Raw genomic sequence first — 27,937 nt, 5'->3', positions numbered from 1 at the left:
TGGCAAAATAAGTCAATCCCAAAGAGTATGCTCCCTTATGCCCTAACACTCGGATCTACTGGATCTTATTCTTCAAACAAACTATGTATGCCCTATCATTCCTGCCGCCGTCACTTGAGAAAGAAATTCTGGGCAATTGCATGATCCGACGGTCCAAACACCTTCTTACCATTTCACCCTGTTTATGACATGGCAGAATCTAAGGGTATTTGCTGGTATGTCTCTTTAGTTACTGCAGACCGCCTCCCCCTTTTTCTTTTCTCTCACTCTCATCCCTACCGCCCTCCTCACTCCAATTCCTCATCCATCTACCTTTGATGTTTACTTTACTCTTCATTTAACCCATTTAAATTGGTTTTGGAAAGGTCGGAATTAAATTTTAGTTGCCGTCGGTTACTGCAATGTTTGGTTTGATTTGGTGGTTCAACTGTTTGATTGTTGTGAGCCGTGTGCGCCTTGACTGAGATTGAAAGCTCATCATCACTGCACAGGAAAGATATTCAGCACTACAAGGTCAGAAAGTACACTACAACTACATATTTAGATTTTATGGGCTAATGATATTCTCTAGATTGTGTTGCAATTCTCTATGACCCGAATTCTTATTCAACATTCAAGCTTGCGTGACTCTTGAACTTTGCTTAATTTGGGCGTTCAATATACTTCATAATGCCATATGTTCTTACTGATCTTTTTTAATACGTAATATATTGAATTTTGGGTCAATCCTTTTTATGCAGTTTTGGTTTGGTACAAACCAAGCTCGTGAGATGCATAGAGTTATGATCCGAAAGGATTATAGCTAGGGTTTTTCTCTCCCCTTTCCTAATGCATGGTCCCTTCATAGTTTATATAAGCTCCATTGTGTGATTGTTTGCATGGCAGTTTGCCTTCCGTATAGGTTTGAAGTATTTCAAAATTGTTAGAACATTGTTCCTGGGTTTCATCGTAGAGGTTGATCTATGAGTTTAAGGATGCGGTGACAATGGTATCTTATCAGTTAAATCTATCTATAGATTGTCTATACACACCACAGACACACATATCAAATCTTATGCTCTCCATCTAGCATATAGAAGTCAAAATTCCCCGAGTGCATATTTTATAGGTGTCTGTGGTGTGTATGTGTGCTAACTTTGAGAGTCATTACTATGATAGCTAACCTTTGCAAGCGCAAGGGTACCATTTTAGATATGCATTCTGTTATGGCACTGAAAAATCTGGGCTTTTATTTTTTATGTTCTCACATTTATTTGCAAGCTTAATACCCTCCTCCGAAATTTGCCTTGGAAGCAAAATGCCTCTTACTCAAGCTAGACCGGCCCTATGAGTCCATTATCTCAACTTAGAGGGTAAAAGTTTGGGTATACTCTTTTATTAGTAAATAAAAATAAAAAACCTACTGCCATCTCCTTTATATTTAGAGATATTAGCCACAAAAGTTTTGTTTAGGCTTTACTTAACAAAGCTCTCTCAGGCAAATCTCCCCGATAATCTTGACGGAATCCCATCGCCTCCTATAAATTTTTGGAATAATTATCACAAGATAGTGGGTCCATCACTACTTGATTGCAAATGGTGGAAAAGACCTACCCGACACTGATGTTTACTCTATTCCTCTTGCAATAGTGTGATGTCACCTAGCTTTATTTGAAAAAAAGTATCTGTTAGCAAAGCTATAATCCATCTCATCTTTGAACAAATCCTCTAATGATTTCCTTTCTTGACATGCGGTAAAATGCATAAGATGCTTCCAAAATTTCTTAAACCGTAACCACTTCAAAAGTATATTCCAACAATGGACTCCATTGCCAAAAAACTCCTAAAAGAGCATTGGGATGACAAGAAGGAAGTACTGGCTTTCACTCTAGCCAAAGCTTACACCATATCTATAGCTTGCAAGGTGTTCATGAGCATAGAGGATCCCTTTCAGCTACCTAAATTTGTTGATCCGATCCTTTTCGCTCTTTTTGGCTTTTTGGCGGGTATATCGTGGTATACCGATTGATTTACCTGGAACGGCAATGAATAAAGCGGGTAAAGCATCAAACATAAAAAGCAAAGATATTCTTGAGATAATAAGGCAGAGGAAGTTGGATTTAGCTGAGAATAAGGCGTCGCCTAAGCAGGATATATTGTCACATATGTGGTTAAGAACCTTTGAGGATGGGCAGCCAATGGAGGAACGGGACATAGCTGACAAAATACTGGGTTTGATTGTTGGAGGTCATGATACTGCCAGTACTGCCCTTACTTTTGTTGTTAAGTATCTTGCAAAATTTCCTCACATCTACAATGAAGTCTTAAAGGGTAAGTCCATCTCTCCGTTGCCATTTCTTTCTTATATCTATCATTAACATATGTCTTGCTGATTAATTTTTTTATTTAAGCATCAGCATCGTAACAGCTTTCAAGTGATTTTATTCTCATGTGTCACTTTCTCCCTTTATTTCCTATTCCATCTCGACAAACTTCTTTGAATAATATATAATGAGTGAGCAGTAAATGCAATAGATGTATCGTTTAAAAGTCACTAAATATTGAGATAGCATTACTATGAAAGTGACTGCAGACTGAAGATATTTGTCCATGAACATTTAAATATTAATCCCCTGCCTAACGGGTTAAAGTAAGCTTTTGGTTGGGCTTGGGCATGCATGAATTCGACATTATTCTATGATTGGAATCATTAGGACTTCAAATGTATCTAATGTGTGCTTCATTATAGAACAAATGGAGATCTTGAAGTCCAAAAAATAAGGAGAACTGCTAAACTGGGAAGACATTAAAAAGATGAGGTATTCACGAAATGTTGCATGTGAAGCGATGAGAATCACGCCTCCCTCTCAAGGAGCATTTAGAGAAGCAATAACCAACTTTACTTATGCAGGGTCTTCAATTCCAAAAGGGTGGAAGGTACTGAATGTTCTTTCTTCTTTTTTTTTCTCTTTTTTTTGGGTGGGTTTGGCCCTCAATTCTTGTATTACCAATTAATTCTGGTACTTGGGTTTTAAGAAAGACATTATTGATCTACGCATTAATTTTACAAAAAATAAACTTATCGCAAATACTTGTGACATTTGGCGGGAGTTTGATTGGATGAAATGCTTGCTCAGGCTACATTGACACCCCAAATTCAACTGTAGCAGTGTAGCTTGACAGTTATTTATTCATAAATTTATTTTTGAAAAGTCATTTACTAGATTTATAGAAAGTTGTATGTAATGGAGTAATTATTTTTCTACAGATATTCTGGAGCACAAATTCCCAACACACAAAAATGCAAAACACTTCCCAAATCCTGAAAATTTGAACCTTCAAGGTTTGAAGGAAAAGGTCCTGCTCCATACACATTTGTACCGTTTGGTGGAGGACTGCGTATGTGTCCTGGAATAGACTATGCTTGGTTAGTAATGTTGGTTTTCATCCACAATCTTGTGACCAAGTTTAGGTGGGAAGAAGCGCTTCCAAAGGAGAAAACAATTTTTGTACCACTTGCCATGCCAGAAAAAGGCCTTCCAATCCGACTCCAAGCTCATTCTGTCTATCTGGACAAGTGATCGATGACTATATATGTGCATTCATTCTAGAGACATGTCTTGTTTTTCAATAAATTTGTAAAGTTGTTGTCTTAGTTTTCTTCTCTATTTTAATACAAAAGTTGCGAGTATATATATTAAGTAGAATGAAGGAGATGTTGGACATTAAACGGTAACGGGTGAATATTAAGGTTAAACATATAAAATCAACAGATGCAAACAGGGGACACACCTCGATTAATTAATATGAAACAGGGTACGTTTCATATTATAGCGCATCATTTACGCATATAGTATGACACACTCAAATCTGAAACAAATGGTTCTAAATCGCAAATCAAGAGGAAACATTTATTTTTGTTAACGTCAAATTCTATATGATTTTTTATTCATAATCTGCCCACAGCTAAAAACAATTTCCATTGTTTTTTAAGGTTGGCTTTAGCTTGGTGTTGATATGTTTTGTTGCTTAAACTCTTTAAAGACACCTTTGCGCCGAAGGCGCCGGTATCTGTGCCGTACGGCACGGGCAAACCCTAGTTATCATAAAAACGTATATATCCAAGTTTTATAAAAACTCTCCTCTTGTTATGTGCCAATATTTATATTTTTTACACACTTCTCACGTCAAATCTTAATTAGATAATAACAAACAAGGTTATACCATTTTTGACAACATTTTATTATTACAATTCTCCATAAAATTAAATATGTGAAAATAAGGAAAAAGTCAACATTCCACAGTCAATGGTCAATGGTCAACAGTCAATGGTCAATGTCAAAGTCAACATGTCATTTCCATGTTCAACAAGTTTAGTGTCATAGCCATGGTTCATGGATAAGGTTATAGTTCATGTCATGGCTAAGGTAAAGGTGCATGGCTTATGGGCTCATGGCTAAGGTCATGGTTCGGACCCAACTAGCCAAGCCCATGACTCAAACAAAAGATTCAAATAGTGTTAGCCGGATCCACATAACTAAAAAGACCAAGCCCACAAAATAAAAGAAAAATCGGCCCAACAACAAAACTAACCAAATTGGCCCAAGAAAACTAATCTAAACTGGCCCAAAACAAAAGATTAATTTCAGCCCAACAACTAACAAAGGTTTAGGCCCACGCCCAACCAAGGGAAGAGACACAATATCGTCTCCCTCAGCAGCTCTCCTCTACCATGTTCCAGCCCAAATTCCGGCCACCATTTCTCCTCCTCCTCCCCATTCATCCCAGCGGTTTTGATCATGATGAAAAACCCAACACTATGGTACCATCAAAACTCAAAACCCTCGCTGCTCTAAAACTCCATCGCGCCGCCATTAACGCCTGTCGAAGCTTCATCCACACCACTGCCAACCTCCAACCACCACCAAACAATTAGGTTTTGATCCCCAACAACAACCAAAACTTTAGGGTATACTTAAAACCCAAAAACCCTCACTGCTCACTAATGGCGATCGACGCCATTAATGCCATTTCCAAGCTTTTTTCCCAAGCTTCGACTGCCCCAACATCACTCAACCAATATACCACAGCAACCCAACATTCATCCCCTTACTACCACTAATCTTCAATCAACAACAAAACAACAAAAACAGTTCACACAAATTTTACTAGCGATTTCTCAGTGCCGCCATTAACAGCCTCGTCCAAGCTCCAACATATTAAATTCAAAGTTTCAATGATTAAGTAAATAAATATACTAACATCTAACCAGTCCTAAGAATTCCATAGGATGAGAAAAATAACCCGACATAGGAAAAACTGAAACTGAGCGAGCACAAAAACTCTGACAGTAAATGTTTTTATTCTAAACTCAACTAGCAAACTCAATCAAACTTTTTCTTTTTGCAAGTGCCAACTAGCAAAGTCAATCAAACTTTTGGGGGATGCTAGCATCAAAGAGTATTGATCTCATTTAAAACACGTTTGTTAATCAAAAAAATATATAAAAATGTTCGAAATTCAAAAACTAAATAAATAAAAGGAAAACAATCCTTTTACTTTCTTTTCCTCTCAAATAATATTTTGGAAAAAAAAAAAAAAAAAAAAAAAAAAAAAAAAAAAAAAAAAAAAAAAAAAAACCTTCCTATTCCATGGAATAGTTTTGTAATAAATACACCAAATTTATAGAATTTTGTAACAAATACACCAAACTTATGGAAAAGACGGACTTCCTTTCCTTTCCACTAGTTTTTGCTAAAACAAACGCCACCTAAGACACCCGTACGAGATTTGCAAGTACTAAATATTAAGGTGAAACCTAGGGGCAAAGTTTGGCGCGGCAAAAAAATATTTGAATGTAACATTGGAATTGGGGAAATAATAAATAAGAGATCCGATATTATTGGCAGAAAACAAAAAGGTAATCCCCCAGCGAAATAGCCAGCGCCTACGTTCTTCTGTTTCTGCTGCACGCAACGTGTGAGTTCGCAGTATACTCTCTCTCTCTCTTGTTGGTTGGAAAGGGTGCCCGCCCTTTCTATCATTATTATCTTTCTTTTATATTCGTTAAAACAAAAAGACAAACGAAGCGTCGTTATCTCCTCCAAACAGCACAACTTTGTCAACATCAACAACAATAAAGGCTGCTGCTGCTGATTGAGATATATATCTCAGTCGTCTCTAAGTCTCAACTCTCAAGTAAAAGTGAGTAAACTTTTTTAACTCTTTTTTCTATTTGCATGATCAGCCCCAGCCCCCAAGCGTAGTCATATTATATTATTGCTGCTTATCTCGTCCGTGCAATTTCTGATCTTGCTGTAGTTTCATGTTTATCATAATAATTTAACTAACAGAAGAAGAACAGAGAGGAGACATGTTTTAGGAGAGTGGTATGTATGTATGTATGTATCAATGTATGAATGTAGGGATTTTCTCAAACTGATTTTAAAAGCAGCATGTTCAATTTAAAAGCAGGCAAGTTATGTCTGTTTTTTTCAAAGGATCTTCCCCACCCGTTTGTCGCACAAACCGTCTGCTCTCAGTGGGCCCAAACCTACATCAAGTATTGTCTCTGCACTAGGAGGGATGGCATCTCATTAGCTCTGGGGTTGCTCAGTGTTCTTAGTTGGGGTGTTGCTGAGGTCCCACAGATCCTCACAAACTACAGGCAGAAGTCAGCAGAGGGCCTCTCTATTACTTTCTTGATCACTTGGATTCTTGGGTATGTATTACTTATTTCCCCCCCACATTATTGTTTACTCACTTTATATTCTCCTTAGCAACATATCCTCTATGTCATTCTCTTCAAGATGATTTTGCTTGCGATTCTAAGTTTTGACGATCATATGAGCAATCTGATAATTTATTCCTCTACCTTTTCTCTTGTGTGAGGAAGTTCATTTTATTTTTAATCCAAGTGCTAGGTTCCCCTACCTCTGGCCACTTTTTTTTTTGTACTATAGTGGTATGTACAAGTAATACAACAACAAAGTGAGACAAAGGAAGAAGTAGGGAGTAAAGTTTGGTGACTCTGCAAATACATTTCGTGCTTTTAACCCACCTCAAGCGGAAGAAACTTGTTCAATGCTCGCAAGTCGCAACTGATCGTTTTAGGTCCCAAATCTTGGAGGTTGCTTTCTCCAATAAACGTAGTGCAATTGAACTGCAAACCTTCAACATATTAAATTCTTCAAACAATCATTGAAACCTAGAGAATTTGAACTCTAAAACCATTTACTATGCATTCAGACCTTCAAGAAATTCTCCAAACCAGAATTTAAATCTAAAGGTCCTAGATTTATTAACCTTGTTGAAGATTTTGCTGCCATCTTCTAGGGTATAATAAAAGAAAGGCAAAGGTTACCTAACCCAAGAGTGGAGAAAGACGGTTTTAGTTGTTACTTGTTAGGGTCTGGTGATCCAAAATGGTGTAGGTTCCAAATTCTGAATTATGGAGGAAAACCTCCCTCAAATGGGTGGAGGAAAAACCACGGGCCACGTTCGGAAAACTTCCAGTATTAGAGTCAACGTTGTACAAGTTTCTTCGAATCATTCTGGAAAGAAAACTGAAGTACAAGCTTACACCATGTGTATATGGGTTTTCCTTATGTTGTGAATCAGTGAATGTGCCACTAAAATGAGAATCATTTGAAGTTCTTGACTTTTGTTGACTACTTCCATTGCAGGGATCTTTTCAACCTTTTTGGCTGTATGCTGGAGCCAGCTACTGTAAGTAATTTCGTTCTCTTAGATAAGTTTATCCTTTTCATTTTTTTCTAGCATTCAAGTTTTAAAGTGTTCTAGTGTGTTTCGTGTAAATATTTTATTTTTTGTTTGTTGTGAATTGGTATACAAGTTTGCTGTCACCAAATGATTCACAATAAATTACTGTTTAGATCAACTGAACTCAAACAGAGATTGAAATAAATATTCTCAACATTCTGCATTTATTCATGTTTCAAAGGAAAAAAAAAAACCGTCTGTTATTTCTGAAAATAGTTTCAAAAGGTAGGATGGTTCCAATCAGGCTTATTAATAACAAAATGCTTGAATCTGGGAAAATTGTCACTCAGGTTAATAAATAAAAATATTGATTCTAGTGTTGGATCGCAAACTGAGTGGTGGAATTTCTTGGAATCAATGGTTAGAGTTCAGGGTAATGAATCAAAAGAGCTTCACCTGATAGATGGAATTGTAGAGCATGGATCAGGATGAGTTGCTGAATTTCTTATTCAATGTCTGAAAGCCATTGACCAGGACGATTAATGAATAAGTACTTAAATCTGACTGATGAAGTACCAACTAGGCTGAATGATGAAAACAAAATTTTTTCAATCTAATAGCTAAAAAAAATCTATTTAGTGAGTCACTGTCTAGATGATTAAAATTAAGGACTTGGAAATATTGGCTGGATGTTACCTTTCATCAAATACGATATCTTGTTCTGCCTCATCATGTAAATGGATGCCATGCACGTTGTATTTCCTCCTACATACGTTTGATGTTTGACTGTGTGAATATGACCTCTGTCAATTGAATCTGCAATATTTCTAAAATTGAATTTTACTCAACAAGTTGCCTATCAACTTAAAACTTTGTGGATTGTTATCAATTCAATTTATAGCTTTAATTTTGTTCCTCAAAAACAAAAGTCCCATTCTAAGACAAAAGGCTTATGAGATAATTGGGTTATAAATAACCTTTACTAAACTATTTCTTCTTTATTTTGCAGCTTCCAACCCAGCGCTATATGGCGATGGTAAGAGTTTCAGCTAAAATCTTTATCATACTTTTAGAGTATTAGGTTTTGTTCAAGTAGTGCAATTATTGCTAGACATACGAAGGTAGTATAAATCTGGCAGACTTATAGTCCATTGATAAGAAGCATATGGGGTTTTGAACTGTTCACAAATAGGAGAGATCTCTTTGACCCATGTAAAAGTACTTAGCTTCGGTTGATCGTTAGAATTGTCTGATTAAGGTACATTTTGGATTGTCGTAAGTGTGAACTGTACTTAACTCAAGTTATCTCTTTGCGCATTTAAATGCCCAAATTAGGAAAACTGTTCAATGGGTAGGATCATCTGAGTTGTTCGATTAATAATTATGGACTTCACACATAGTTTTTGAACTAGAGAAGTGTATCCTATGTATTACTTAGTTGCAGCAGTCCTTGTGCTACATTATTTTTACCATTTTTTTTCATGTCTTTATGAGAGATTATGAAGATAACTTGTTATTGTACTCCGTTGTGTTTGCAGTTGTACACTATCACTACTTTGATCCTTGCGTTACAGTCCATATACTATGGTCATATCTATCACCATCCAAAAGCCAACAAACGAGGTCTTCTCAATATGGTCAGCTTTTATCCAGCGTTACATTTTGCCTACTTTTCATTTATTTATTCTGCATCTACAAGCCTATTTGCAGCCATATATCGTTGTAGGAAGAGCACAATTTATCCTACATTTTTATAAATGTAAACCAAAAAATGATGCAATATATAGTCCCGCATGGGACATTTAAAATCTTGCTTCATAGTTCATAAATTCTCCACTCTTTTCCAATTGGTTTTTAGTCTGGAAGCTCCAAAGTTTTTACTCAAGTAGTACCCAGATAGTTGAGACAAATTGTCATTTCAGTTACCAACACATAATCTGGGGACTTCAGCTTGGGCCCATGAATGTCTGGCATCCTATTTCACAACTTTGAGTTTTTTGGAATATCAGTCGTGTTGCTGAGCTTATATTTCTAAAATCATAACTAGTCCTTTCTTTTGTAGTCTTTATATGTTCACTGGTTTTACTTGTAGAACAAACAAATTTTGAGTTAAAATGAAGAATCCTTTAGTAAAATTCTATTGGAATATATTCTAGGAAACATGCGTTAGGTACAGCAGGGTATAGACTTCCTTGATGAGTTGGGAATTTCATCTATTTTTCAGTTACTGTCCATGGCTCTGGAGGTGATGAATCGAAATTGGTTTTCTAGATTTGAATTATTATATCGTGGAAGTCGTTTTTCTTTTTTTTCTTTCTTCTTTTTCTACTTCTTGTAGGGTCTGTTAAGCCATCCCAGCAATGCAAAATGTTAGAAATAACATGAATTCTTGTAATAAATAGAGTAATTCTTGCATTTATGCACACAACTTGCGTCTCTAAAGAAAGCTTAGACTTGAAGAACTTGGAGCCTGAGAAAATTAAGTCTGAAAACCTTGACAGATATGAAATATGTTAAGTGACTATCTGATTAATGTCTCACTTTTCATAGTTTGCGAGGGAGTCGTGTTCCTTGAGTTAATGAAGTTAGTATGAGTCAGATTACTAATCTCCTGTAGCTGGAAGAATGTCTTCAATTTATCACCAAAACCATAGGGGAGAATATTTAGTGGCCTGCTGGTCAGGCCTTGTGGAGTTGGTGCCCGAGGTATTGGGATCACGAAAAGCTATGTAACACGAACACAACATATTTAAAAAATAATCCATTTCGGATACGTATCCACCTGTCCGTATCGGACACACATAGACACATATTGTATGTAATATACCTCAATTTTTTATATTTCACCGTGTCAGACACTTCGTCTCCGTGTCGGATACGGACACACATATGTGTCAATGGAACTTAGACGAAAAGGCATAGAAATAGTAGTAAAATGCCAATATACATAAAAAATGACATTTTCAATTTGGAACATTCATCTTCAAGTCACATCAATGTAGTTGCTTAAACTCTTCCTTATTCATTGGCTGGAGGGTTTTCTTCCTCTCTTAATGGTCTATGCGATGACATAACCTTTTGACTGTAATACAGGTCCTGAACCTTTTCATGACAGAGCATAAAGATAATTGTATCGATAATAATGTTGATGCGGAGCAGGTTAAGTTTGGGGACAGCTGGACGAGAGGGTCTGATGTCTCTCAGGGGGCACCTCAAAGCTCACCATTACCTGTCATTGCCCCTGTTCTTCCACGATATGGTTCTCTTGGAAGAGAACTGTACTACATGTAATTGTTTCAATTCTATGTTGGTAAAATTAATCTGCTGAGAATCTGAGATCAGGAATAAGGATCACAAACCTCAATCTCAAGCATTAACAGGTGTTAAATAATTCGTTGGACTACCGAAAATGAATCTATATAGTTAAGGAATTTGAACACTTGAATAGAAAAAAAAACGTCTTGCAATTAACGTCGTTATCATCCAACTATTTGTGCTCTTCTTCTGTTTACTGGAGTGATGGAAATATAGTACCTGGTCAGACTGTCTGACATGTTAAAGCTACAATCCATTTAATTAGTGGAAATGGTGGACAGAAGTGAGGCTGAGGGTTAGCATCTTCTCACCCTCACTAGCTTGAAACAACTATTAACATATCTGCCTATGTAGGATTATATACTGATGTACAGCACGTAATTAGGATCATATACTGATGTAATGTACCCCATGTAGTAGAAGTTGCTGGGTAGTAAGGACTCTAAGGTTAGACAATAACTTTGGCTATCGCAAGATGCTATATAGTATATAGTAAGTGGCCACAGTCAAATCAATTAGCATTAAGGGTTACACAATGGCTAACTACATTTAGTTTCCAAAGTGGTCACCCTTAAAACAAATTTCTGCTCCGCCGCTGATTAGTGGAATTGGATTGTTGTGTGGCAAATAGCCAAATACAGATCAACTAAGGTTGCCGGATACAGTAAAAGGGAAAATGAAAAAAAGAAGTAAAGTAATTAAACCCTTCTGTTGAGAGTTTCCACTACACTCAACAAAGTTCTTTAAAATGGAATCTTTCATTCATGCATTTACGTGCTTTTTTATTACTCTTCTTTTTATAGAATTCATATATTTATATACTGGAGACACTGAATTGGTCAGGTCAGCAAGGTCTTTATCAAAAAGTCATACACCTACAGCAGGGTCTGTTCTGGCACAAACAAGTGACTGTGGGATAACTCTTCCAGTTGCTATTCATGATCCACATTCCATAGAAGAGCCCTTGCTTGGTGCCCTTGTCTCTACACAATCTGCACCACCATCAAACACTAAAAGCATGCTATGTGTGGTGAGTATAGAGGATACAATGAATTATTGATAAAATTGAAATGTTTTTGTGTCTCAACTTTATTTTGGTTGCAGATTTCTGCAGTCACATTATTTCTTAGTGGCTTTAATCTCCATATCTCCACTACTAACAGACATACCAGAATAAGAGAGGAACTTCCACAAGGAGTTGTGATTAGAGTAGGAAGAAAGCTCTTGCAGGTAAGTGATTAAATAGCTTTAGTTCTTTATTACAAGGGAGGGATTGGCGGCCAGGGGGGGTTGTTTTTAAATCTGGATGAGTCTTTAGTCTTTACCTCTCAACAATTCAAATTATGCAATTTCGCATCATGATAGCCTAAATATATATCTATAAGAGACCAGCGCAAAGAGTGGCCCATATCTGCATTCACAAGCTGCAATGGAAACTAATTTACTATAAATATTCCATAAAGTAGTATGCAATGGAATGGTCCTGTTTTTGCGAAGTGTCTGTTCATATTTTGTCTGTTTTTCTTGTGTTTTTTTTTCTCAGGACAGTGCCACGTCAGTATTGAGGCATGGGGACGATGTGAGCAGTGGGATCGGGACCTTCTTTGGTTGGGCCATGGCAATTATTTATATGGGTGGCCGGCTTCCACAAATTTGCTTAAATGTGTGTGCTTCTTATGTTTTGACCTCCTCTTACAATAAAGTTGAAGTCATTTTTCGTTCTTAACAGATTTCCTGTGTCCTGTTCTGACATCTTCCATTAGTCATTCCACAACGATCTTTATACTAGTTACACTTTTATTTCGATACTCGAAATACTTTTTTAATCCTTTTTCCTAATGTCTTCTGCTCTGTTTCAAAAAGATAATTTTTTCCAACTTTTCACTTATCGACTAGACCTCTACTTGATAACTGTGGTTAATCAAAGGAGAAAGAGTGAGGGTTCTAGTTGGTGTTTTTGTATGTTCTTTTTGTTTTTGTTTTTGAGTTTTTAGTTATCTAGTTTTTAAATCTTCACTAGTGAATTGTATTGGTTCTAATTTGTTTCGGTTTTTAATATGTTTTGCAGATTAAGAGAGGCAATGTTGAGGTAAGACTTTCTTTCTTGTGGCATGATTTCTGTTATTGTACCAAGGGACTCCATTCCCTGCTGACTGGCTGTGGTCATTTTTAAATTTCGATATTATCCTGGTTTAGATCATATACCTTTTAATGGGTAACCTTATAGATCTTTTTTCATGATTATTCAGGGTTTCTGGTAAATAGAACTTTTGTATGGGAAAGAAATCTTGCGTTTGAGTTGCTTTTGGTTGCATGATTATGTTTTTAAAACATTTCTTTGTGGGTATAGAAATTCCTAATTGAGGCAATGAAATATTAATTTGCACTCTGGTTGTAAAGAAAATTTTACGTGAAAATTTTCAGCACAGGGATATCAGGACTCCCACCACATAAAGACCTATTGAACACATAATTAATTTTCTTTTCCCATTCTTTACTTGAGATGTTATTTAAAAATAAGAACAAGGACATTGACAGGGTACCTGAATTGCCTAGAGTAGTTGGGAGAACGGTTATGTCTTTTTGATAGCTATATATAGACCATGTAACAAATTAACATTCTCTCTTTCATTATACAGGGGCTTAGTCCGTTAATGTTCATCTTTGCCTTAGTTGGAAACATGACCTATGTTGCAAGGTGAGTGCTAGCATTACATGTTTTTCTCTACAGTTCGTTTCTGCTCTATGTTGGTGGGTTCTGGTTTATGGATTATCAGTGTACCAACTAAACTTGATTGCTTCTTGTAGCATACTCGTGAGCAGCATAGAACGGTCTAAAATTATGGCCAATCTTCCTTGGCTGGTGGATGCAGGAGGATGTGTTCTTCTAGACACTTGTGTATCCTTGTTTAACACTTTAACATATATAATCATATTAGGAGATTAAACTTTTAGAGAAAATATACTTGATTTAATTAGGAAACATTTGATATCATAGATATTGTTTCTAAATACAAACCTAATGTTTTAATATTAGGTCCTGGAGGAAAATATGATTTTACTGTTGAAGTTAATGTAAATATAAAATTAAAAAATATTTGTGGAAGCTCTATATATTGAACCTTGACAGCTTTTCCAGATACTTATTCAATTTGTGTATTTCCGTTATTGGAAATCCCAGGTTGTGAAGAATAAACATTCAGATTTAATTACATCGTAGCTGATTGGAATTTCTTGCGGCACTCTCTATCTCTCTTGCATGTACGTGTGTGGGTAGTGCACGCATGCGAATGCATTCTTTCTGAATGGATTAGGGCGCAAGTTAGAGCCTTGACAGTTTTGCACCTATTAAATGGAATAACTTTTGATTTGGCACATTATCCTTCACAATTTGCACTTTATCTAACTTTGCCTTTTCAAATTATATATTCAATAAAATAATTGACCTATCTTTTACTTCTTGCTACAGTATTACCCGTATAAATTGCTCATATAAATTTGTCTCTGTAGAGAAAGACTCCAAATTGTGGTAGAAGCGGGATATCGGAATGTGGAGGTAGAAACAGATTCTCAATTGCTTTATAAAGTTTTAAAGGATGAAATCCTGAATTGTAACTGGTTATTAGCTCGAATTATTATTCAGATTAAGTTAGTGCTGCGAAAATTCCACGAAGTGCACTTCAGTTGGGTTTATAGGGAAGCAAATGGTGCTGCAGATGCACTGGCTTCGCATGTAGCTCATCAAGTAAAGAATTTTAGTCTGGCAGATCAGTCCAATGTACACTTTTCATCTGGACCTGTTCGAGATCTGTCTTTCCTTCCGCCTTTCTCGTCGGTGTGGTGGCATGATCCCCCAATGGTTGTAAATATGCAAGTCCTTTATGATGTATTAGGGTTATGTACATTACGTTTGGTATAATAAAGGTTTATTATTAATAAAAAAAAAAGGGTGCGACCCGCGCTATATTTACACCTGGGCAAGGCGCGACCCGCGCTCATATTTTGGCGACCTCCAGTGATTTAAGTGCGACCCGCGTTCAACTTTGTCTGGTCGAGGGTGCGACCCGCGCTCCACTGTTTTTCATCACGAGTTTTGACTTAGTTTTCTGAAATAGTATAAATATAGGTTTTTTCTGTAAAAATCTAACCTAACCAAAAAAAAAAAAAAAGATTGTAAGAGAAAAATTCTGAGTGAGTTGAGTGTTTATTCTTTGTGAGTGAATTGAGAGCTCTTGTAATCTGTTACTCCGGACATCTAGTAAAGCTTGGATCTTGTCAGTGTGGACGTAGACAAATTGCCGAACCACGATATATCTTTGTCTTGTGGTTGGTTCTCTTTTGCATTATTATTTTTACTGTATATGCTTGTTATTTGATATTGAGAAGTGTTGGGATATCACTTGGAGGGTGTTGAAGTTTTGTCTAGTGAGAAGGATCGATCTTTGTGTAGGATTGATCTATTTGTTGTGGGTAACGTTGTTTCCGCAGTAATTTATTCACAACAATTGGTATTAGAGCGAGGTATACGACCTATGATTTTGAGTTTTGGTAAATAACCATAGTGCTCGAAATTTGCGTAGACAAAGTGTTCGATAAAATTCCTAAGTGAGATATTTTTTGGGTTATTGTGTGTGATTTGAAAAAAAAACTCCCAAGATGTCAAATGCTAGATTTAAAGTAGAGAAGTTTGATAAATAAGCAAAAGAAAAGATGGCGAGGATGATGTCGAATGAGATGACTTCCACAAGCAAGTGGAAGGGTAGTTCGAAGAAGCCTTTAAAACATGTACAGTGTTACAATTGCAAGGAAAATGGGCATTATCTATGTGATTGCTCTAGCCCGAAAAAGAGTAACAAGATGAGTGGTAAGTTTGAGAATGAGAATGTTAGTGAAGCAAGTCTTGCTTCCGGCTTCGATGGGGATGATGTAAGTCTTTCGGTGTCTACACAAGACGACCACATGATCGATACGTGGATTCTTGATTCCGAGTGTTCCTACCACATGTGTCCAAATAGGAAGTGGTTTGCTACCTATGAGAACTTGAGTGGAGGTTCCGTTTTGATGGGTAATGATGTTGCTTGTAAGACGGTAGGAATTGGAACTATACGGGTCAAGATGCATGATGGTGTAGTGAGGACTTTAACCGATGTGAGGCATGTTCCTGAGTTAAATAAGAATCTTATTTCTCTTGATACCTTGGATTCCAAAGGCCACAATTTTGTGGGAAATGGTGGAGTCCTAAAGATCCTTAGTGGTTCTTTAGTCATTATGAAGGGTCAAAAACTTGAAAACTTGTATACTTTGTTGGGTAGTACAGTGATAGGTGATGTAGCAGTGGGTACATGTGATGATGATTCTAAGTGCACAAAATTGTGGCATATGCACCTTGGGCATATGAGTCAAAAGGGATTGTCTGAGTTGTGCAAGCGAGGGCTACTGAAAGACTTGGATAAACCAAGTATGAAATTCTGCGAGCATTGTGTCTGTGGCAAGCAGTGTAGAGTCAAGTTCGGTACAAGCAAGCACAAGACGAGAGGCATCCTGGATTATGTGCATACGGATGTTTGGGGACCTTCTAGAGTGGCTTCTAAGGGAGGTAATCGGTATTATGTCTCTTTCATTGATGATTATACACGCTATGTGTGGGTATATATCTTGAAGTCCAAGGATGAAGTTTTCGAGACATTTAAGAAGTGGAAGGCAAGGGTTGAGAATCACACAAATAGGAAAGTAAAGACACTACGGTCTGACAATGGTACTGAGTATACCTATGGGCCTTTCCAAGAGTTTTGTGCGCAACAGGGAATTGCCAGACACTAGACAGTGAGGGGAACGCCGCTGCAGAATAGGTTAGCAGAGAGAATGAATCGCACGTTGCTTGAAAAAGTTAGGTGTTTGCTTTCTAATGCCAATCTTGGCAAAGAGTTCTGAGCAAATGCAGTGGCCATGACGTGTTACTTGTATAATAGATCACCAGTTCCGGCGATAGACTGCAAAACACCTTATGAGGTGTGGACAGGGAAACCAGCTGATTATGGTACTTTGCGCGTATTTGGATCTAGTGCTTATTATCACATGAAGGATAGTAAGCTTGATTCTAAAGCTAAGAAAGCAATATTCTTGGGCAATGCAAAGGGAGGAAAGAGATACGGATTGTGGTGTCTAGAGCAAGGCCCAAAATATCGCCGATATATCTGATATATCGTCGATGTATATCGTTTTTTTGGTACACCGACACCGACATCGATATATCCGATATATATCCACCAAATATTGAACCCTTTTTTCCTGATATATAACGGAATTTCCGATATAACGATATATATCGACTGATATATACGATATAAATTGTTGACTTTGACCGATATTGTTGATTTTGACTAAATATTGTTGACTTTGACCGATATATTAACGATATTTCTGATATAATCGATGATATTTTTGATATAATCGACGATATTTATGATATATCGACATACAAAACAAAATTTTGATTGGTCAACAAAAAAAGAGATATCTCCGATATATCCGATATATATCGGTTTTTGGGTACACCGAAATATTCACCGAATTCGATATTTTGGGCATTGGTCTAGAGAACTACAATTTCCTAGTCAGCAGTGAGGTTACCTTTGATGAGATTTCGATGCTACATCTTAGCAGGCCGGAGAAGGCTAGAAGTAGTAGTGATTTTATAGAATCTCAAGTAATTGAGATAGAAGCGTCTGAGGATGCTAAAGAGAGTAATGTTCTTAGTGAAAGAACTATTCAACAAGAAGTAGAGTTACAACAACCTGAGCAGCAAGCTTTGGCTAGATCAAAGCCAAAGAGAAGTGTGAAACAAGTTATAAAGTATGGGCATGATAAGCCAGTGAAGCATTATGGTCAACCGGTTCGCTTTATACGCGACCTGAATATTGAAGATGATGAGCCAGATAGCTTCAAGGAAGCTGTTAGAGATGCTCATTACAGCGATTGGTTGGTGGATATGCAGAAAATGGTAGAGGCTCGTGACAAGTTTTGTACTTAGGAATTTGTTTCATTGCCTAAAGGCAAAAAGGCTTTGGGTTGTAGAAATTTTTCTATGGAGTTGAGTTCCAACATTGGTTGGAGGTACTCCACAAATGGTGGAGGCTCATGCATTGTTGATTGATGCCTTTCGTAGGCATGACCCTTTGTGGGCGGAATTGCTCTTTGTGAGCATGACTCTCTGTGAAGATAGCTCTTTGTGGGCATGACGTGCTCTTCGTGGGCATGACTCTTTGTAGGTGGCTCTTCGTGAGCATGACACTCTTTGTGGGTGGCTCTTTGTGAGCAAGACACTCTTTGTGGGTGGCCCTTTGTGGGCATGGCCCTTAGGGGCGGATGGACTGCTAGTTTCTGGATGGATGTGTTCTTGTTGGATGTGTTCGGCTCAGTTTTATGTGTTAAAACCTTACTGAAGTGGAGAATTGTAGAGAAAAACGATGTTTTTCATTCTGGTGTGAAGGGCGCAACCCGCGCTCCATTTACACCTGGGCAAGGCACGACCCGCGCTCATGCTTTAGCGACCTCCAGTGATTTAAATGCGACCCACGCTCAACTTTGTCTGGTCGAGGGCGCGACCCGTGCTCCACCATTTTTCAGCACGAATTTTGACTTCTTTGAAAGTTTTCTGAAATAGTATAAATATAGGTTTTTTCTGTAGAAACCTAACCTAACTAAAAGAAAGAAAGAGAGAAATTGTAAGAGAGAAATTCTGAGTGAGTTGAGTGTTCATTCTTTGTGAGTGAATTGAGAGCTCTTGTAATCTGTTACTCCGGACATCTAGTAAAACTTGGATCTCACCAGTGTGGACGTAGGCAAATTGCCGAACCACAATATATCTTTGTCTTGTGGTTGGTTCTCTTTTGCATTATTATCTTTACTGTATATGTTTGTTATTTGATATTGAGAAGTGTTGGGATATCACTTGGAGGGTGTTGAAGTCTTGTCTAGTGAGAATGATCGATCTTTGTGTAGGATTGATCTATTTGTTGTGGGTAACGTTGTTTCCGCAGTAATTTATTCACAACAGTCTCGTATAATTGTTCTAAATTTTTTATCGTGCCATGTATTTGGTCAGCACAACTAATAGCTCATATTTTAGTTAACTAAGATGTTCGTAACAAAAGATTCAAAGACTGAAGGACAACTATACCTATGTGTTTGTTGAAAATTGCATTCCCTTTGTTATACACTTTAACTCGATTAGATACTAACAAAGATGAGTCCGTCTCCTCTATAACCAGGTACAGTTTTAACTCGATTAGATACTCGACTATAACTTGATAGATACTCGACTATAACAGTTTTAACTCCTCTATAACTCGATTAGATACTCGACACAGTTTTAATAGTGAAATAACACGGTTACAGATATTAATCTCTGTACCCGGTTATAGAGGAACCAGACTCAACAGAGATATACTCGTACCTTCATAAAATAAGCAGGTCATTCATAGAGATGGATGATCAAGTGCTAAACTTTTGAAGGTTTGATAATTAATACTGTAGGTCCTTTCTCTTTTCCTCTAGAGATGGCAGCATTGATTCTTTTGCTGGCCATACTATACTATTGAGGAAGATTTGCAACATATTGCTGTGTCTTGGCAATCCAAGTTTCATACATGCTGCAGCGATTCCTTTGTAGTTGAGAAGGGAAGATATGTACGGCTGCTAGCCTACTATGGCCATTCAAGTTGCTGGCGTGCTTGGATTTGATTTCGAGTTTGAGTATTTTTTCTTATGAGAATATGAAACAACATTAGATTAAACTAGAATGGCAATTCAAAACAACTTGTGCCATCTTTTTCTCTACCCGTTATATGAACTTAAAAAAAAATTCACCGTGAAAAACAATGAAGTTGAAGCTGATTTTTGGTGGATATGTTCTCCCCACAATATAGATCATCTTAGAAAAAATCAATGCATTTGAAGATGTCCAGACGTATTACAATTTGTTTATAATGATATAAAATTATCAACGGTTTAGATTTTTCAAATTTCAAAATAACTTTTGACAATGTTAAATATTTTCGTTTGGGCTGATTTTTCCTTGGGATATTTTCAATTATGAGAAAGCTTTTTCCTATTAAGTTTGTATAGATTATTATATAGTTCTTGTATAGAAAACCAAATAAAGCAAAAAAATTAAACAATATAGAAAAACCAAAAAAGTCAAAAGAATGATAAAGATAAGATTAAAGTGCTGGCTTCAATGCTTCACATTTGATAATTTGTTATAAGGTGATGAAGAAGTTTAATTAGTTATGGAGGTGTGCTTATTTATTTGTTGGAGAAGGTGAAAACGCGAGGGAAATGAATAGGTTTAATGCGATTTTCTAATTTCCAATTTTCCAATGTAAAAAAGTTTATTTAACAGATTAAAATTAATGAAAAACAATAGTGGGGTCATTTTTCGCAATAAAACAATAATAGACTGTTCGTGGGCTAGAATATATTGGGAGGGCCTTGGGCTACGAGGCCCTAAGCGGCTGCTTGTTTTGCTATAGGGTAGAGCCGATCCTATCTATAGAGGTAGCACGCTGCATTTCAATTTTCAAGATATATTTAAGAATTTGACTATTTTTTTGTTTGATATTGGTAGATAAGTGTTTATGTTTCGTTTTACATACTAGTTAAGGCACAGTTGGTTATGAGGTACTTATTATGTTTTAAAGGCATGTACATCTTGTGATCCAATGTGCAAAATAAGCTTTTAGCTCAACTTTGTGAGAAATTTGTCACAAAGCAAAATACCATTGTTAGAGGTGCATGTTCCTCAATTTAGAATCATATTCAAGCAAATAAGTCTAGGAATTGGTAATAACTTGTACCAAAAAATCATATTTCATTCAAGTTCCCGTACCTAGGTAATCGAGACCAGAATAAGAAGTGACTACCAGAACATCCTTAATAAGGCTCTCAATAGAAAAAACTAACATAAGCCACAAATAAAAAGAAAATCGTCCAACATTTAATAAGATAATGGACTGAACCGAATCTAATCTTCTAGTACGAATAATAGAACCCATAATTCTTCAGACTTCTTCGTAAGAAAATAGTTTTTGATGCCCGACTTTAAATCTTCAATCTACTTTTGTAAACTGATAATTTCATGGACAATTTGGAAGCAAAGATTCGTAAGAGCGGTGTTCTTTTTTGCAATTTCAAGTTTTTGTACTTTTTTTACTATGTCTTCATATTTGTAATATTCTACTCCAAACATATACGCATGATGCATGAAATCAATTGCTCTTCTAGCAACTGAATTTTCAGTGCTTCGATCTTGGATTGTTGTTCGTGTCCCTTCAAATTTATATATTGGTGGTTCGTATTCCAATTGTTCCACCTCTATTATTAGAAGATTTAGAGAAACAGTTGTTGTGTACTTGCTATCTTCGAGCATATTGGTGGGTCTTCAATTTTGAATTTGTTGGGAAAGTACTGTAGCATCTCTTTGAAAAGCTTTCGCCATGGTTAACTTTATCACTTAGAATGGCATTTGCTTTCTAGCACATATGACTTGCTACACAAATTGAATGTCTTGCTATGGAGAAGAGCTTCATATATTATCGCAATTCATTGAACTACAACTGTCCTGTCATGGAAGCCACTCTGGTATATACTGAACACCCTGAAGATTCAGCTGAGTGTGAGCACACTTACCCGAACTACTTAACCTTTTAACCTTTCACTTGAAGCTACCATCACTTCGAGTTTGGTAGATGAAGTTGGTTGCAATGCTGCTTTTTTTGCCATTCGTGCACACACAAAATTGTGCGTACTTCCTGAACTTCCTAAATCGACGAGAACCGTGACTGGTTTATGTCCCAACCTTCCCATAACTCGTATTGTATCAGGTGCATGAATTCCAGCAATCGCATGTAATGATATTTTTGGAGGTGGATCATCGGTATCACCATCCATTTCTATTCCCACATCATCATTCTGACAGACGGTTCATACCTGACAGAATACCTCTTAGAAAAAGGGTACGAAGTCCATGGACTAATCCGACATTCCTCAAATTTCAACACCCAACGCATCAACCACATCTACATCGACCCACACAACTCTCAAAAGGCCCGAATGAAGCTACACTACGCCGAGTTAACCGACGCATCTTCTTTACGCCACTGGTTCGATTCTATACTCCCAGACGAAGTTTACAATCTCGCCGCGCAATCACACGTGGCAGTATCCTTCGAAATTCCTGATTACAGTGCCGATGTCGTCGCGACCGGAGCCCTTCGCCTTCTAGAAGCGGTCCGATCTCATATCGCGACGATAGGGAGGAGTCATATTAAGTATTATCAAGCTCGATCTTCATAAATGTTTGGATCTACACCACCCCCACAATCTAAAACCACCCCATTTCATCCAAGATCGCTGCAGCTTCGAAATGTGCTGCACATTGGTATACTGTGAATTATAGAGAAGCTTATGGGTTGTTTGCTTGTAATGGGATCTTGTTTCATTATGAATCCCCTCGTCGAGGGGAGAATTTTGTTACTAGAAAAATTACTAGAGCTATGGGGAGGATTAAGATTGGGTTGCAGAGTAAATTGTTTTTCGGGAATTTGGTTGCGTCTAGAGATTGGGGATTTGCTGGTGATTATGTTGAAGCAATGTGGTTAATGCTACAACAAGAGAAACCTAATGATTATGTTGTTGCAACGGAGGAGTCGCTTTCGGTTGAGGAGTTTTTGGTTTTCATTTTGGTCAGTTTAACAAAGTTGAACTCCAAGGTGCTTCAACCCTTCTGTTAATGAGATTAACAGCCATAAGGGAGTCAAAGTGTATAGCTATCCTCTTGGTATGCATCTGCAGACAACCACTCATCCCATATAGAATAGCATTAAGCCCCTGGTTGAAGTATTGACATGTTCTGGTCACCACCCGTATAGACCATGATCGGGGACCCAAATTGATCTGGTATGATGCCACCAAATCCACCCTCTATATCCTTGCTGACCGAACCATCAGTATTAAGAATGAAACCATCATTATTAATGTCGAATGTTTGGCTATGTGCCTATATTTTAGGTTGGAGTCACATAACCCGGTGGATCGTACATCCATCTTTGCTTTGAGTCGGATGTGCCTCTACGATTATTATTATCTCTGTTCAGTTTTTAAAAATCTGGATCGGAAAGGGAATCTCATTTAAAATTTGGTAATCTAATCCTCAAAGCAGCCTAGCCTCTTAGGGCTAGATATCAAGTCATAAAGGATGTTGTATTTTGCACTGGCAGGCTTGGAAAATAAATTAGACAGGAGCTGCAAATGATGCGTGAATATGAGAGGCTTGACTGCTTGAGGAACATAGCCTTTTCATTATGTAAACTCTGCATTGTTGATGACTTGTACAATTTGAAAAACCAGAAGAAAGATTGTGAATTGGAGACAAAGGAGATGTTTGGTTTTCAAAACAGAAATTACGTTTTTTCGTATTTTGAAGACCAAAATATTAACAGGGAAAATGTCGTTGCCTCGCTTTTATTGTTCATAAAAGTGCAGTATGATGTCTCAAATGATTCCCGTAGTCAAGTAACAGGAATGACAATCATCTTCATCATCATGGTCACTAACTTACTATCACATCACGCATGCAGCTTTTCTACCCCAAATTTCCTACACAGCTTACGTATTTTAGAACCAAATCAATCATCAATATTCCTGGATGCTCTCAGTAAGTCTGTAGTCATATTCTGTGTTTTCCATCGATTCTACAGAGTCACCGACAACAAACAAGAAAGTCACTCTTGATTTTGTAGTCCTCCTCTTCTATCTATCTTGCTCCTAAACCGAATCTTCAAATCATCCAACGGTGTATAACACTCTCCTCAAGTATCATGTTCCATGGGCCCACTAAGATAACATTCATGGGCTTGGGCTGTCCTTAAATATCCATTTCCAAAACCAGAAAGAAATTTCCGTAAGAACCCCCCACACAGAAACAAAAAGAAAGAAAAAAAGAAATGGCATCTGAAAATGAGACACCCAAATCTGGATCTTCTTCAAACGGTGGAGAAACGCCCAAACACAAAATAGCATTAATCGCAGGGATAACAGGGCAAGACGGTTCATACCTGACAGAATTCCTCTTAGAAAAAGGGTACGAAGTTCATGGACTAATCCGACGTTCCTCAAATTTCAACACCCAACGCATCAACCACATCTACATCGACCCACACAACTCTCAAAAGGCCCGAATGAAGCTACACTACGCCGACTTAACCGACGCGTCTTCTTTACGCCGCTGGTTCGATTCTATACTCCCAGACGAAGTTTACAATCTCGCCGCACAATCACACGTGGCAGTATCCTTCGAAATTCCTGATTACACTGCCGATGTCGTCGCGACCGGAGCTCTTCGCCTTCTAGAAGCGGTCCGATCTCATATCGCGACGACAGGGAGGAGTCATATTAAGTATTATCAAGCTGGATCTTCAGAAATGTTTGGATCTACACCACCCCCACAATCTGAAACCACCCCATTTCATCCTAGATCGCCTTATGCAGCTTCGAAATGTGCTGCACATTGGTATACTGTGAATTATAGAGAAGCTTATGGGTTGTTTGCTTGTAATGGGATCTTGTTTAATCATGAATCGCCTCGTCGAGGGGAGAATTTTGTTACTAGGAAGATTACTAGAGCTGTCGGAAGGATTAAGATTGGGTTGCAGAGTAAATTGTTTTTGGGGAATTTGGTTGCGTCCAGAGATTGGGGATTTGCTGGTGATTATGTTGAAGCAATGTGGTTAATGCTACAGCAAGAGAAACCTGATGATTATGTTGTTGCGACGGAGGAGTCGCATTCGGTTGAGGAGTTTTTGGAAGTGGCATTTGGGTATGTGGGATTGAATTGGAGAGATCATGTTGTGATTGATAAAAGGTATTTCAGGCCAGCTGAGGTTGACAATCTGAAAGGGGATTCGAGTAAGGCGAGAAAGGTTCTTGGGTGGAAGCCTAAAGTTGGGTTTGAGCAGTTGGTGAAGATGATGGTTGATGAAGATGTGGAGTTGGCCAAGAGGGAGAAGGTTCTTGTTGATGCTGGATATATGGATGCTCAGCAGCAGCCTTGAAGAAGCTGGGGAGATTTTTTTTTACCAAATTGTTTCCATTGGTTTCGTACTGTTCTATATAGATTGATTGGGAAAATTGGGGAATTTTTTGTTTTGTTGCTGTTATGATCATTGTTGCCTTTGTTTTGTTATGAATCATATGATCTGAAAAGATCTCATTCATTTGATTCTAGTAAGTTGATAAATTTCTCCTTCTATAGTATTTATGCCTATTGATTCTTTGCTCCACATTACTTTGTATTGAGTTCATTTGGGTCATTTGCTGCAATCTGCAATGATTTACAGACTCATTTTTTATCCTCCAAAGTTCTTGGTTTCTGCGTAATACATTGTAGTACATTATAATGAGAGATTGAGAGCCTGTAAAATATTGGATTTTGTCGTGAGAGGACAGACAAGTCTAAGATTAAAAATAGGCAAATTCAGGTTGCTGAAATACAATTTCATTTCCTCCCTCCCTTTTTTTTCCCCAGTCTATATGGTGTGAAGTGAAATCTAACATTTATCTGTTTCAATTTGGTCATGTTCTGTGTATTTTGGAAGATGATTGACAATGACCGAGGAGAACATATGAGGATTAGGCCTGGAACAGTTGGTTTGATCTCATCCATTTCTAAGGTATTTAACAAGTTGCCTGAAAAAACAAAAAAAAAAATCCCCCACTGCTCCCTTGGCTTATATTTTGCTGTTGGTTTTGTAGTTTTTCTTTTAGTTTCTTATATTACTTAAAGAATCCGCTGTTACTTCCTCATAAAGGACGGGCTATGTTGTATTGTTGTCCAAGTATGTTGCGACTTGCGAATTGCTTTTCTTTAAATTTTCTAGCAGTTATTGCAAAATTAGATGAATGAATGATGTAATTTTCATAAATTTGTGGGTCTTCTGTAAACTTGTCAGGATAAGAAGAAGACAGCACCAGTGAAGGCATCAGACATGAAAAGAACAAGAAGGGACCGTGGGGAACTGGAAGATATTATGTTTAAGCTATTTGAAAGGCAACCAAACTGGTCGTTGAAGAAGCTTGTTCATGAAACTGATCAACCTGAGGTATGCACGTTACATAGAAGAACACGAATTGTGTGCTTATGTCAAAGACTTGTGTACAACTGGTCTCCTGGTCTTACCTTTACTTTTGTTACGGAAATTCCTAATTAGTGTAACTAGTGAATTGTTGAACTATCATATATGTTGTTTCCGAATTATCTGGCTGACTTGAGCCAAGAAAGACTGGGGATGTAATAAGGCACACTGGTGTTACCTAGTTAATACCAACCCCCTAACCCGCCTGTTGTACGCAGCTAAAATCTGAGTAATCCAAGCCATGGGCCAGCGTGATTTGTTGCAAAGTGTGTTTCATACACAACAAATGATATGGAGTTGTTCAATGCGTCTGAGTCTTGTCTGTATCATTAAAGAACACTTTTTGCATTTTTATTGTAGGTATTTCTTCTTATCGTCCAATCACCTTATAGACTCTTGTAGCAGTGATTGGGGGATAATCTGTTTAAGTAATATGCATATACCTTAATCTTTTACTCATTGAAGCTTCTATTTATTTTGTTAGCAATTCTTGAAAGAGATACTGCAAGAGCTCTGTGTCTACAACAAGAGAGGAACAAATCAAGGAGCATATGAGCTGAAGCCAGAATATAAGAAATCTGTTGAGGATGCAGATGTTAGTTAAACATTCCTTTGCAAATGGCATGTTAAAAACCACTGGTCATCATAGTCTTCTGATGTGAAAGGTGGAACTGTATAAGAGGTTGTTTCATCAGTTGAGAAAAGTGGCAAAATAGCAGTCTGACTAACAATGGAAACTTCAGACTGGCCTTCCTCTACTTTCGTATCAATTTGATTCTCACAGTAATGAGCTTGAGGGAATGACTAAACGTTTATAAGTTGCTCCATATTCGTATATATTGCTTAATCAGCTGTTATAAATGGTATGTGTATAATTATGGTGAATGAAGATCCTTGACGTTTTATTGAGTGAGAATACTCATCCTAGTCTCGATAACAGTTTGTCTTCATATAATTCAGTTTAGTATCCACTTTACCAATTCTACGCCTACACATTTGTCTGAGGTGAGTACTATTCAAGGTACTAAACTTCGGCAGTATAACCATTGTAAATGCCAAAAAGATGCATTACACCAATTGGATTTAGTTTGTCAATGAAACTGTAGAAAGAAGAAAGAAGACGTGTAGAAATAGGCACAGGGGGATGTGTGACTGTAGGCTGTTGTTGGGTTTAACTCCTCAGTTGTATACTGATTTACATTTTGAGTAAACATTAATGCAGGTGTTATCCTTGGATTTTCCCATTGTTTAGAATAACCGATTCTTCTTGATGTTTTTGAAAATTTAGACGTGCTTTTCTATTGTTGAATCCTTGTTTCTGTTTGCTTGAAGTGTGATATTTGAGTTGACCTGGCCTTACTCACCTAAGTTCTTCACCGAGGCCCATATAAAATCATTTCATGCTGTATGCAATTTAATGCACAATGGCTAGCTTCCGAGATTGGCGCTAGCCTAGGCAAGGGGTGATTTTAGGCCCTACACTTTTGAATGCATAGGCTCCTAGCTAGTTGTGAAGGAGGTGGATACCAGTGATCGGTATGCATTGCCATCTAGATATGGTTCCATGTTTCTCATCACCGTGCAATGTTGTGTCATAGAGGTATGGGGCAGCTTGATAAATTTGTCAAAACTCATTTGTAGCCTCCTCAGCTGTGTAGTAGTCGTACCCCCAAGGTCCGCCTTTACTGCTTCCCATAGCTCTTTAGCCGATCCAAGGCCATCATACCGCA

General features: G+C 37.5%; 2 protein-coding genes and 3 pseudogenes across 20 annotated transcripts; all 5 read left to right on the top strand.

Annotated features, from left to right (window-relative positions):
* Window positions 1–1,738: 1,738 nt before the first annotated feature.
* LOC147514201 (beta-amyrin 28-monooxygenase-like) lies at window positions 1,739–3,584 on the top strand (annotated as a pseudogene).
* A 2,316-nt stretch (window positions 3,585–5,900) lies between these two features.
* Window positions 5,901–14,963, top strand: LOC147514200 (vacuolar histidine transporter YPQ3-like). Of its 18 annotated transcripts, none has more exons than XM_086581542.1 (14): window positions 5,901–6,183; window positions 6,333–6,380; window positions 6,454–6,700; window positions 7,665–7,707; window positions 8,711–8,737; window positions 9,240–9,338; window positions 10,795–10,988; window positions 11,860–12,046; window positions 12,121–12,246; window positions 12,560–12,679; window positions 13,085–13,105; window positions 13,656–13,714; window positions 13,825–13,915; window positions 14,156–14,471. In XM_086581542.1, the coding sequence occupies exons 2-14, from the start codon at window positions 6,371–6,373 to the stop codon at window positions 14,234–14,236; spliced, it is 1,305 nt and encodes a 434-aa protein (XP_086437668.1). In that variant the 5' UTR covers window positions 5,901–6,183; window positions 6,333–6,370; the 3' UTR covers window positions 14,237–14,471. The 18 variants fall into 18 exon arrangements, 16 of the variants coding, with proteins under 16 accessions (XP_086437668.1, XP_086437666.1, XP_086437660.1 ...); XM_086581540.1 differs by having other exon boundaries at window positions 6,301–6,380; XM_086581534.1 differs by having other exon boundaries at window positions 6,301–6,380; window positions 6,451–6,700.
* A 6,973-nt stretch (window positions 14,964–21,936) lies between these two features.
* LOC147514199 (GDP-mannose 4,6 dehydratase 2 pseudogene) lies at window positions 21,937–22,824 on the top strand (annotated as a pseudogene).
* A 1,143-nt stretch (window positions 22,825–23,967) lies between these two features.
* LOC147514198 (GDP-mannose 4,6 dehydratase 1 pseudogene) lies at window positions 23,968–25,355 on the top strand (annotated as a pseudogene). The gene has a single exon (XR_015206977.1). The product of XR_015206977.1 is annotated as a GDP-mannose 4,6 dehydratase 1 pseudogene (transcript).
* Window positions 25,356–25,434: 79 nt separating this feature from the next.
* LOC147514197 (transcription initiation factor IIF subunit beta-like) lies at window positions 25,435–27,036 on the top strand. Its single transcript, XM_086581476.1, has 4 exons — window positions 25,435–25,553; window positions 25,671–25,745; window positions 26,025–26,174; window positions 26,692–27,036. Exons 2-4 carry the CDS (start codon window positions 25,671–25,673, stop codon window positions 26,809–26,811), a joined length of 345 nt encoding a protein of 114 aa, XP_086437602.1. The 5' UTR covers window positions 25,435–25,553; the 3' UTR covers window positions 26,812–27,036.
* Window positions 27,037–27,937: the final 901 nt, after the last annotated feature.

This window comes from Coptis chinensis, chromosome 2 (assembly GCF_015680905.1).
Source record: "Coptis chinensis isolate HL-2020 chromosome 2, ASM1568090v1, whole genome shotgun sequence".
NCBI lineage: Eukaryota > Viridiplantae > Streptophyta > Magnoliopsida > Ranunculales > Ranunculaceae > Coptis > Coptis chinensis.
Note: the sequence above shows the minus strand (reverse complement) of the source record. Positions and strands in the feature narration are given on the sequence as shown.

Excerpts from the sequence above, each read along its gene's own strand:
- LOC147514200 (XM_086581509.1), top strand. The coding sequence starts at position 6,435 with ATGTTCAATTTAAAAGCAGGCAAGTTATGTCTGTTTTTTTCAAAGGAT. Across the intron at positions 6,701-7,664 it reads TTGATCACTTGGATTCTTGG|GGATCTTTTCAACCTTTTTG; the intron begins GTATGTATTACT and ends CTTCCATTGCAG. Across the intron at positions 8,738-9,239 it reads CCCAGCGCTATATGGCGATG|TTGTACACTATCACTACTTT; the intron begins GTAAGAGTTTCA and ends TTGTGTTTGCAG.
- LOC147514197 (XM_086581476.1), top strand. The coding sequence starts at position 25,671 with ATGATTGACAATGACCGAGGAGAACATATGAGGATTAGGCCTGGAACA. Across the intron at positions 25,746-26,024 it reads TGATCTCATCCATTTCTAAG|GATAAGAAGAAGACAGCACC; the intron begins GTATTTAACAAG and ends TAAACTTGTCAG. Across the intron at positions 26,175-26,691 it reads ATGAAACTGATCAACCTGAG|CAATTCTTGAAAGAGATACT; the intron begins GTATGCACGTTA and ends TTATTTTGTTAG.